Source organism: Poecilia reticulata, linkage group LG9, assembly GCF_000633615.1.
Source record: "Poecilia reticulata strain Guanapo linkage group LG9, Guppy_female_1.0+MT, whole genome shotgun sequence".
NCBI lineage: Eukaryota > Metazoa > Chordata > Actinopteri > Cyprinodontiformes > Poeciliidae > Poecilia > Poecilia reticulata.
In genome coordinates, this window is record NC_024339.1 from 25609386 (window position 1) to 25621834 (window position 12449).

General features: G+C 39.4%; 1 protein-coding gene and 1 long non-coding RNA gene across 2 annotated transcripts in view; one reads left to right on the forward strand and one right to left on the reverse strand.

The window, feature by feature from the left end:
• Nucleotides 1–12441, forward strand: part of LOC103470466 (uncharacterized) — a 27857-nt gene extending 15416 nt beyond the window's left edge. Inside the window, exons 2-3 of the long non-coding RNA XR_534494.2 lie at nt 9291–9402; nt 11953–12441. This is a non-coding gene — a long non-coding RNA (uncharacterized LOC103470466). The remainder of the gene's footprint in view (nt 1–9290; nt 9403–11952) is intronic.
• The window catches only part of arb2a (ARB2 cotranscriptional regulator A), a 159689-nt gene continuing 155825 nt past the window's right edge, over nt 8586–12449 (reverse strand). The window contains exon 11 of the mRNA XM_008418923.2: nt 8586–9424. Coding sequence (XP_008417145.1) covers nt 9264–9424 — 161 coding nt within the window. The 3' untranslated portion in view covers nt 8586–9263. The remainder of the gene's footprint in view (nt 9425–12449) is intronic.

The following is a 12449-nucleotide window of genomic DNA, read 5'->3' on the forward strand; positions in this document are numbered from 1 at the left end:
GTCATGGTGTGGCCCCGGCTAATTTGAGTTCATTGGATGGCAATAACTTCATTTAGAGCTCCATCTCTCTCTCTCTCTCTCTTTTTTTTTTTTTTTTTTGAGGGGCTGGGTGTAATGAGGATGCAGGCAGGGCGCTGCCAGTGAAAGGCCGCTCCCTCAGTAATAATAACTCGCGGATCTTCTTCTTCTTCTACTTTACCCCACGCACCGCCCGTGTTTATCCTCGGAGGGCTGCGAGCACATGATGAAACTCATCTATAATGTGTGATTTAATATCGCTTCGCGCTCCCTTCCTTTCTAACATTTAAACCCAAAAGAGAGGAGACGGCGCGTGTGTGGATGAGAGTAGGAGTTCCAAAGGAAAAAAAAAGAAGTAGTTGTTGCTTGGTTTTCATTGTTTTTGTTGTTTTATTATTATTATTATTTTAGGATATAATAGACATTTTATCTATGGCAAATTCTATTTTCCGGTTCGTTTAAAACCGTAGAGTTAAGTAACATTTTCGTACTCAAAGTAATTGTTTATATATATTTAATTCTCATTTAAATTTACAAAACAACAGAGAAAAGATTCAATCTAACCAAAATCATCGACCCATCCTGACGCCATCAGATATTAATAAAGTTAAAAATAAAAATAAAACAAAACAAACAAAAAAAAACTACAATAAGAAGTATTATGGGAAATTGTTAAAAAGCGGATTTTTTTTTTTTACAGTGTGAAAGAAGGCCTTTTTCTTCCACCACCGTCTGATCGATATCTCCCCATCTCCGAAGATATATTGACTCAGGGAGAGTTATACTTAACGGATTTGTGGAAATACCTAATTATTTCGTTGCTATAAAGTGCACTAAAAATATTGCTTCATTCAAAACTGACCTTCTGCGATTTTTAATCATAAAAAAAATAAGAGAATGCACGAGGGTGATATTTGCGGATCAATAAAAAAGCATCTTTCTAGGACTATTATCATTAGTACTTCAATGAAGAACGTGTTAGAGGAAAGACTGGGCAAAGTTTTTATGTGTATATGTACAATATGTATGTATACACAATATGTATGACTAAGACACAATATGTATGTATACATATTGTACTAGCGATCTTAATTTGGCAGTTGTTTCAATCAGCTTTATTACCTCATTTGTAAGTATTTTATTGTTATAATAATAATAAATATATTAACTATGGTCCTATTGTGATTTTTCGCTTTATATATTATTTTGTTTTACTCTGTTTAATGTCACAATAACTAAATAATAAAATAATCCATAAAAACAATAAGATACTGAAAATTAATTACATGTTTCAAAGTTCTTGATCCTTTAAGGTTTTGTTATATTTGCACCATGTTGATACCGTTTCTGTGGTAAATCGATAGAGTCAGGACTTCCGATCGAACATTTCTTTTTATTGGAGTTTATTAAATCAATCGACTAAGACACATTGAGAGGAAATTTTGTTTTTCCTTGCAGCTAATTACAGCACTTTTAATTTAATATAGTTTGTGCCTTTTTTTAATATAAAACAAAACTAAAACAATACAAGAATTTTTTTAATTGAAATACTTACTCTCGAATAACACCAGAAACAGCAATTTCTAGTATTACTCAATCACAGCCTAACGGAACCCCCTCTGTCAAAATGACCACTTTTCCTCTGCCAGGCATCGGTGGCCTGTTAAAACACCGCTAAGCTGTTTCCTCCCTTCATCCCCTGCGCCGCTTTACTTGGTTCATCAGAGGAGTTAAAACCCCGAAAACTTAAAAGTCGGTGCCCTTTCTTGAAATGCATTCCGTTTCACTGTGGGCATGTGTGCGGGTTTTGCTGCGTGGAGTCTTTAGGCCAGCAAAGTATCAGACGAGGTGTAATTGAAGGGGCGGTGAGGGGATAGAGTAGCGGTTGGCCTGAAAGCGGCTATTAAAGCCAAATGGAGTGAACACCGTAAAACGGCCCCTGCCAACAGCTGTCCCACAATCGGAGCATTATACGCCAGGATCCTCAGGCCCGCACCGCACACACATCATAGCTGCTCCTGCAGCTTCTGTTGCTGCAGCCGATAATGATGATGAAGATGAGTTTTACACAGCTAGGTCAACCACAATAATAAGACGCTACTTTACCACAGTCATGCTTCCAAATCATAAAAACCTAGAATTTATTTTTTTTGTTTTTTTGTTGTAATTATTATTTTACAGTGACTCTCAATGTAGCTGCAGATTTGTATAATTAAAGTTGCAGCAGTGCTTCAAGTAATAAAAAAATAGACTTTAAGACAGAGAGAGCAGGGCGACAGCAGGTTATCCTGTGTGTTATATTTCACAAGCTCTATTTTTTTAATATGGGGGTGGATATGATTTAACAAGAATATGATTGATATGGTGTTAAAAAAAAACTAACAAAAAAACCCCAGACACCTTTCTTCCATGTTTGGGGACTTGCACGACCCTTCTAATGGGTCGGGACCCCCACCAGGTGCTTCCATGCTTTCCGCATCTTGCACCGTTAACTCTCCTGCAGAGTTAAGGTCGTTCCCCCTCAAAAACACCGCTGATTGTGTCCCCGCAAAGGGCCGTTTCAGGCGCGGAGTCCTCGTTAGAACAGCAAAGCAGAGAGGGCGACTGAAGAGGAGTTGTTTCCACTGGATTAAATGGTTTCCCTGCAAGTCAATGAATATGTAATGACGTCTAACGAAACCGGTCACCGAGCTCAGATCTACCCTGCGCTTTGGTATACACATGCAGGCTCTTCTATTAAAGAGCCCTTGGAGGAGGAGAGAAAAGAGGACAAAAAGAGGGATGCAAATCTCGAATGCAACTTTAAACTTGAGCCCGACATTCTCTTGGTCAATAGGGTGTGAAGAGAAAAAAAAGAGTTTAATAAGAGAGAAAAGAGTGCGAGATTTTCTCTCTTTTTCTTCAAATTTTGGGGGTGGGGATGAGGGCTGCATTTTCTCCCTCCTATCCCCCCAAATTTCTTTGGAAATATTGTTTCTGATAAGCAGTCATGCCAATAATGTAATTGAACTGAGCTGATAAAAGACGAGACGAGAGGGGGAGAAGGAGAAAGCGGGTTCCTCCACACTACGATTGTTAAAGATAGTTTTTTTTCCCTTAGTATACCCGATAAAACATTGATTGTTGCAGTTAGTTGACCCGTAAAATTCGGGGGTTAGTTTTCTCCTCTGAGCTGAGCATATAATTATGCAAATAGCAATCTGACAGTGATCCGCTGGAGAGTGCTGAAGGAGTGTGTGTGTGTGTGTGTGTGTGTGTGTGTGCGTGTGTGTGTGTGTGTTTGAGGGGTTGGGGGGGTGGGGTTGTCAGAGGGGTGGCATTCCAACTTTGTTTAATGCCTGGTTCCTTTTTTGAGAGAGTTCATCTTCTGCAGGGGCGGCGCACACATCAGAGCGGACAGGGGCAAGCAAGCGTGACAACAACTCCCTTGAAGCAAAAATTGAAATATCAGCCTGTGACAGCAGGACTTTTTCCTTTATTCAATATCATGCTCTCCACCCTCAGAGAAAGCTGACATTCAGACCCCAGTTCCTCCAAAATTTTAGCAGCTTTTGAGCCGTTATGGTTCACTGTAAAGCTGTCTGGTAAATTTGTCCGTCAGGAGCTGCTCCCAGTGACTGAAAGCCTTATTCCAATCAGAAGCACGTCCTTCAAACAGTGAACAAACTTCTGCGCAAACTTTCTCCAGTGATTAAAGCGAAAAATCATTTGGGAAATTTTACAAGCTAAACCTAAAGACACTGATGATACAAACTCTCAGAATTCAACTAATAAAACTGCTTATATTCATTTAACTTTTTATAGATTTAATTCTAAGACAACTTATGTGCATTCTACACAAAGGTGCCCCTTAAATAAATCCTTCAGCTACTGTAATTACAGTTAGGAGGATAGTTTTGCAGTTGCGGTTTGTTTTACCATCGTACAAAGACACAAAAATGAAGCACTGATTTCTTACAAAGAAATTGAACATGGTAATTATAATAAACTTTTAAATCCATCTTAGCAAGGTGGCATATAAACCTCTTTGCTGAGAACTACAAGGTATCAGCATCAGCTGCATCAGGGTTTAGTGTAGCTAGCTAGTTTGACTTAATGCGTGGTCTCAGCTGGTAAATGGAAATCCTGCTAAAATGTTCATATTAATTTCTTAGTGGGGTGTGTAAGCTTGTTCTGTACTGACAATGGCTGTGTCAGGGTTAAAAAGCTCAGCGTGCAAGTAAGTTTCAATTTAACATTAGCACTAAAGTTAAATTTGTGTGCAAAATGTTTTTGAAATATGCATAAACATACTAATACTATCACGTCTGGACACGACGCTAAACTAATGCCAGTTGACTGAACAAACATTTGCAGATAAATTTGAATCGAAATGTGTTGGCAGGATTTGTTGTTACAAAAAGAAGCAAATACTTTTAGAATTGAACTGAACTCTACTTTTGCACATCAGTATCCTTAAAAAAGGCAGTTATTTAATAACCTGAGGAAGAAAAAAAAAATCTTCCAGAAACTCTGCTGTCACTGTCATTGTCAAAAAAAGGAGAAAAATCTCCACGCTCCTTATTAAAAAAAAAAATCTAAACTGCAAAGAGGGTGGGTGGTACTTTACACTTGTTTTTCACAACCTCTGATATTACCATGAAATGTGTAAAATAGCCACACCTGCCAGATTGCAAATTGGTCTTAAGGCATTCATTAATTCCTGCTGGAAAATTTAACATTTCCTGCTGTCTGAACTATTTATCGCCTGCCTTTGATGGGAGCTGACTGGAGGTCAGAATTTATGATGCCACCATATCATCGCTTTGGACAGAAGGCAGGTTGCTTAATTAAACTTTAAACACAGTTCCCCCCCACCCCACTGTGCATTAAAGCATGTATAAGGAGCTGTATGTATTCCCATAGAAGTTCAGAATCCTTTTTTTTTTTTTAAAGATGGAGGGTTGAGGGCAGATCACTTGTTTGATTGAATGCCCCTCTTTAATCTGCGGGCCTGACACTGTGTGAGGGGTGCTCGCCTGGTTCCACTTGTTGTTCAGGGGGGTTAATGGAAAAGATTTCTAAAGATTTATTGAGGGGGCGTTTAATGACCCGATCGGTTTCACCGTGTGAAAACAAATGATGCCGTAAAACCTTTGCTGAGCTGGAGGTAGAGTGTGTGTGTGTGTGGGTGGGGGTGTGTGTGTGTGGAAGGGTTGTGACTGAATAACAAGCAAAAAAAATAAAGACTTTTCAGTTTGTGGCTTGTTTTCATTTTGACAAACTGTGGATATCTGCAGTTTAATATACGTTTATTAAAGAGTTAGAAGTTTATCTGAAATGGAACTTGTAAAAGCTAATAAAAAAAAAAGTTTGACAGCTTAGAAACTTTATAAAAGAAAAACAAAAAAAGTTCTTCTCCGCCAGGCAGCTTGTTGGATACGCAGAGACAATGACTCAGGTCATGTTACATCCGGCTGCTCAACTTTCCCATCCCACTTTCAGACCACATCTTCCTCACTTTACGAAAGCATCCGTCTCAGTGGCACTGGGACTGAGTCATCACTTTGCAAGTCGCAACTAAGCCTCAAGTCTTTCCACTCAAGTCCCAAGGGTATTCTAGTGATCTGAATTTTTTTTATTCACCGGGTTCCAAATACAAAAAAAATATATATATATATATAGATGGCTTATGAAAACACAAGTGAACAACACTAATAAATAAAAAAAGTGCTTTATTCCCCGAATCAAAGACTTTATGTCTTCTTTAACAGGATAAATCTGAACTGGAATATTTTATGTGTAAGAAGCAAAATCAAGGATCTTCCAGTAGTAAATGTAGCCTTTCTAGGGGCCACAGAATGTACTGAGAGTAGAGTCTATATAAAATTGATATGATGTTCAACCTCAGGAATTACAGATTCCAGATTTTGACGCTCATCTTCTGAACTTTTAAAGAATATCTTTGCAAAACAACACAACGCAATCTCCAATGCACACTCACCATGGTCCCATTATCATTCCTTATTCCTTTAACTCTCCACTCGGGATTTGTTCTAATCTGTAAAAGTGGATGCACTTTGTTGCTTAATGGTTTAAAATTTTAGTTGAAATCTGATCAGGAATTTTCTGGGCCCCAGAAAAACGGGTCTATAGCCCAAAGTCATAACACGCGAGTGCCAAGTCCTAAAAATTAGAATTTTAGTACTTGAGTCATTAACAAGCTATCTTAATAAATATATAATCTAATCACAGAATAATATTTGTAGAAATAAAAACAAAAACATCATAATATTTGTAGAAATAAAAACAAAAACATCATTGACGTTCAAATCTCAAGGCTTTTGAGATTTCATCATGTTGAGTTTGAAGTCGTTACATTTGTGACTTGACGCCAAATCGTGACTGAACTCCACTCTGATTTACTACGTACTCAGCTGCAGATGCATCAAATCTAACATACTGCATCAAATTTTATTTAAACAGGAAGGTAAAATCTCTTTCTTCAGGACCGCCTGCCAAGAAGCACACCAATATAAATGCTTGGCAATGACACAGAATAAAACAAACTGCTCACAAGCTGTAAAAAAAAAAGCTCATTTGAAGGATTCAAGCATATTGTTCCATTTTTTAGTTGAAAAAGGTTCTCAGATGTCTCTGTGAATAAGGTGCTGCATACGAACAAGTGACTCTCCCAAACTCTGTGCGGATGCTGGGGCCTCTGAAAAGAAGCCAGTGTGATGTTGTTGTTGGAGACAAGAATCGAAATAGATAAAGACGTAATTTTCCCAGCATTGCTTTATAAATGAATGTAAGCCAGTGGTGTTCCCTCTTTACAACGAGGAAACGCCAGATAAGCAGAGTGTAAAAACCACAGTGATGAGTTGTGAGAGCAGAGTTTGTAATGTTTCCAGCAGCAAAAATTAATGAATGCCTTAAGATCAATTTGCATTCTGGCTGTGATGACCTGTGTTCAAGCAGTGAAGAGCTGAGGAAAGCATGCAAACATTTATAGAACAAACTAAACAGTACAGGTTAGTTTATAGGACACAAAAAGTAAAACCATAAGACAAAAAAACCAGACAACAGTTTGAAAATAAAGATGCATAGTTCATTTATTTCCTTTTGCTTTAATATGGGTCAATCAGGACAAAATAAAACAATGTAAAAGAAATGTGATTACTGATGCAGAGGTGTTCATCTTTACAGTTTTGCATAAACATTATTCAACAGACTGAGGAAATAAAATAGAATATAAAGAGAAATACATGCCTTGGCTACACTCTGGGAGATTTTACGATAAAACAATTAGAACCAATATAACAAATAACGATCTGCATAAAATAAAAATAAAATCTTCAAGAGCAATTTATTTGCAGACTGTGCTTTGGATCTTTAGGTCTTTTCACATATGGCTTGTTGGATATTAAAAAAAAAAAAAAAAAAAACAGCAAGGAGAGTGTTGTTTACTCCTAAGGCAACAATATACAAATTCTAGAGTGAGAAATTAACTGATCGTAGCTGAAAAGCACAAAGGCGAGCTGTGGTATCTTGAAATGAGAGCCGTCAAATATCAAATAATAAGCCAACTTCTTAGCTGAAACCTGGAGAGATCTAAATCAAATTAAAAGGAAATTAGGCTCGCAACCACCAGGCACACTTGTCTCATTACAGCAGAAAGATAATCCACAAACGCCTTAAACCACAGACACACGGAGCAGGAGAGGCAGGGCTTCACAGTGGGGAAAGTTTCACAATATTGGAAGAAAAAAAAACAAACCCGGGAAGTGTATGTTTGACAATGCGACTAAGGTATCATAAGATTCTGTTTCAAGTTTGAGTTTTTACTAATGCCAAGACGCATTAGAAATGTATTCCATTAAGCTCCGAGTGGTTTATAAAACACAGCGGCTTTATGAAAAAATCTTTAACATGTTTGTGTCACGCAGTCAGATTATGGGAGCTGAGCAGGAAGCCGACTTTGACAGGTCTAAGTACACACAAAGAGAACTTGAGTGGAAAAGGAAGAAAAAAAAAGAGAAGATATGTTACAATTCTCCAACTTCTAAGGAAATATCATTCTGGGTCAGAATAATATTGAAGTCTAGGATTTCCTGACATGTGTAAGGCGATATATTGGGCTTTTATGAGTGTTGTGGGCTGACTTTTGGCTCCCGTTAAAATGAGATATCACTCAAACCCCATCTTGGCGCTCGGCTTAAGTGATTTTTAAATACGCTCGGTGTCCTGCTTTTTTTTTTTTGTCTTCTTCATATTCAGAACAGGTTGTATTTGTATTATTAGTTTCATCACATTCAATCAGCTACACACATCAATTTTAGGGATATCACATGAGGAAAAATAAAGGATGAAAAAAAAACAAAACAAGAAAAACTAAACTTTTGCAAAAATAAGCACCAGCTTCTTTGTTAAATTACAAAACATTGTTTATGGGAAGTATTACTGTATCAGAATAAATTCAGTTTAAACTTGAAGAAAAAAAACAATCTTATTAAAAGAAGTAGCATTCGGAAGAAAAAACAAATCATGGCAGACCGATTGAGAAAAATCAAGTTTAAAAGCTAAAAATAGACACAAAACATCATTTTTTAAGAAATAGATATTAGAGATGATTCGTTCTTATTAAAAAAATTTAGCAGACAAAGGAAATGCTGGAAAAATCCCAAAAGAACACGCTAGCAGGACTGAGATGATGGTGAACTTTAGGACGTGTCACTTGAACTGGACTGACTGCAGGGTAAAACAGTGGAGAGCAGGAAGAGACACACAGAAAGGGAAAGAGGCTGAGCAGTGCAGACGGGACGGGGTTGGGGGTGGGGTGGGGTGGCATTAGCTCACTTCAGGCTGATGTCAGGACAATTAGAGGTGCACCACGGCGCATTGTGTACAGCGCCTGTCAGCCTTAATCTCTGCTGCTGCGGCCCGCACCCGCAGCCGGGCCACAGCCCACGGGAAGCGCCAACACTCAGGTCCATATTGCTTTGACAGTTGCAGTCATCTAGAAGTAATGCAAAACGTTATTGTGGTGTATACGTGGTGACCCCCAGCACTCTTGTCTCAAACAACAAGGCGACTGAGTGGGCACAAAGCCGGGATGCTGCTGGAGGGGACGGTGAGGAGGTTAGGGGGAGGGTGGGGGGGTGGAGAGAAGAACAAAAAATTAGGGAGGGGGAAATTTCTGCACTCTCCCTATCTGATGCACCGCCAAATATGTCCTGCTTGTCCAAGTCAATGCTGAGCGCTTTCTATAAATCTTGGTGTTTGTTTTTCAGAGAGCCGCTGCGTGTGGTGACAACGTTGGCGTTCTCTTCGGCTTCCTCTTCCTCCTTCGTCTTCAGGACTTCGTTGAAGAACCTGAAGATGGACTCAAAACTCATCCAGGAGGTCAGTTCATGCCTCTCAGTGCCTGCAATATAGAAAAACAAACACACACACACACACGGGTGTATTTAGAAATTGGTTTACTGTGATGCTTCTATCGCATTTAAAAACTCAAATCTTCTGCATTCTGCTGTATACACCTACATCAGAACATCAGAGAACAGAAGCGATAAAAGTCAGCATAATCAAAGAGCTGTCTTTCAGTACCAGTCATGCTATTTACCACCAAAAACCACCTTCTTGTGTATGTTTGTTGTGTTCTTTACTTTGTTCATGGTACACAGCAAAAAGGACTTTTTGTAGTTTTCTTTAAAAAATCCCTTTTAGTCACCTCAGCTGAATCTCCGCCCAGAGATGTCTTTGGCCTCACAAATCAATATTTTCATAGCCTCACCTGTTTGTTTAGGTGAGTGGCCATGAATTGAAGTGCGACTACACACTTTCCATTTTCAAATAATAAAAGAGTGGGTTTTGAGATATTTTGTTAGAACCTAATTTTGATCTCAACATGACTGAGGTGTCTGCTCTGTTTTTTAGTCTTCATAATGCTGCACTTTTAAAATTATTCTGAAAGAAATCTTTAAGACCTTCACAGAACAGGTATTTTTATGCTACCTACGATCAAAGTACCAACAGATTAACTCTATTTAGCAACACTGGAAAGAAATTGGATGCACTGAACTTTATTTAAGGTCTTAAGAGTAAAGGGGGAGCTGAACACAAAAGCACACTGTACTTTTCAAATTTTTAGTTTTAATATATTAAAACTATGTTTCTTCTTTTCCTTTTACCTCTTAATTACCCACTAATTTATTGTGGTCAATCATAAAAAAAAAAATACATTGAAATGTGTGCCTGCACGGTGGCAAAATGTAAAGAAGTTCAATGGCATCAAAACTTTTTCAAGGCACTGCTACCAATCATAGTGGAATTAGACAGTAAGTCTTTTGAGGCCCACCAATCAGTATGTAAAACTAAGGCCTTATGCGTGAGAGCAATGGCAGCCTCTGACCCATTAGTCCAGTGGGACGGCTTTAATGTATTATCCAAGCGGATACCCGATAATCAACAGCGCTGCATGTCCGAGGAGATGGAAAGTGGTCCTTCCAACAAAACCAGAGATATGCACAATGGGTGCACTAAGAGAAACCAGTGGAGCGGTAGTCATTCATTCTAAGGGGCTGATTGAGGAAAGTCAAGCCAGAAGCTGGAGAGACATAACTAGCCAACATATCAGATGATCTGGCAGTACCTAGAAGGGAGGTAACCGTGCTGGGTTTCCTTCTGACCTCCTCCAGGTTAGCAAGTTCCCAAGTCGGGGGTCGCCCTGCAACTTGAAATTTGGTACACACGCCTCGGGTTTCTTCGGGTAAGGGCATCATCGGCCAGATATTCAGTTGGACAGCTTGTAAACTCAGTGGCAGCTATTCCTGCTACAGATTCTAACGAAGCATAGATGATAAGCCCAGATTATACTTTTAGTTCTTGTTCAAGGTTATTTAAGATCAGGTGCTAATAGATAATTGATTGTCACTGCAGCCACCGGTCAACAGCTCAGCTGGTTAGCAACACCACTGTAACTTGACCTTAACAGCCACAATGAGATGGCCCTATGTACGCTAGAAAGGGAGAGCAGGATGGCATTGAGAGGATGCTAAACGTTCTAACCAACTTTAGGGCAGAAAATTTATATTCCAGCACATGTTGGCTTGTAAATTAGATTTTCACTTCACTTATTTGATAACAAATCAGGTTGCTTGATTTTTATATCTATCATAAAAATATCAGCTAAAAACATGTAGTCAAACAACAAGGGTTTACATCTTGAATCTTTTTGTAAGAGTTAAATTAGCACATATAGATAGACCCTATTACTGCAGCTTCTCTCTCCCCTCTTTGATCCTTCCAGCATTCTCCTGTGTACATAGAATCGGCTATAAAATCTAGACTAAAAGGCCGCAGGGATACAATTAGGAAGTACCTTAAAGGCTCTCTCACCATAGACAGGCCTCTGATGACCGCTGCTCTGACCCTGTGTTTATTAGATTGAACCCGACTCTGACGCATCAATGGAGACTCCACATGTTCACGTGTGCGAGTGTTTTTACGTGTGTGACTGTAAGACCCGAGGCAACTGTGAGGTTCTAGGAATGGATTTGGGTTTAGTTCCTGCAGGTGTGCTCTGTGTTTGTGCAATTTGTATGTGGGAGAACGTACGTGGGGAGAAGCGGTTCTGATCTCTCTGAGATAAGGGACTGCGCTGCGAGTTATATGGCAAGCAGATGGCAGTCAGTGCCTAGGGTCAAATTTACTGGCCCGGCAATCATGGCAGTCAATAACCCCGCTCTCTCGGCGACTCTGCTACCTGTGTAGGGCTCATCACAACACCCATCCCTGGGAACTAGAGACACAACCCTCTCACACCTCTAATCTATCATTTATATCCAATTTGAGGCAATGTGATCTTTTTTTCACCTCTCCTGTTTTCCCTCACTTGTTGGCTTTTGTCTCACTATTGTTTTTACTTCTGTTTTGTCCTTTTTTTGTCTCCAGCAGATCAATGCGGCAGCGCTCGCTCGTTCACCCTGAACTGGTGGTGAACTCCCCCCCCCGCACGCTGCCAGCCAGCCTCTCCGCCCTACTCCACCGCATTCGAGGGTCACCATAGGGGTGTCTCTGTGCTAATATGCAGATGAGATGCTGCCCCTCCAATGACTCGGACGTTAAGCTCCACCTCCCTCTAAAGGGTTGAGGGCTTTGAGATTAAGTCTTCTCTGTTCACTATCTCATATAGACATAAATTGTCTCTCATATGAAATGTGATAAATTGCATTTACTCGTATTTCTAAAGCTAAAGGACAAAATTCACAATGCGCATGCTGACAGAAAGAGAAACATTACAATGTAATATATAAACAACATAGTTCAATGGGGAATGGAGCATGCCTTGTAAAAAACGAGTGGCCAAAAATACAGGCAAACAGTATATGTTCATCTATGACTTTAGCAATATTCAGGTGGATTAAATTTTCTTTTTTGGGGGGGGGGGG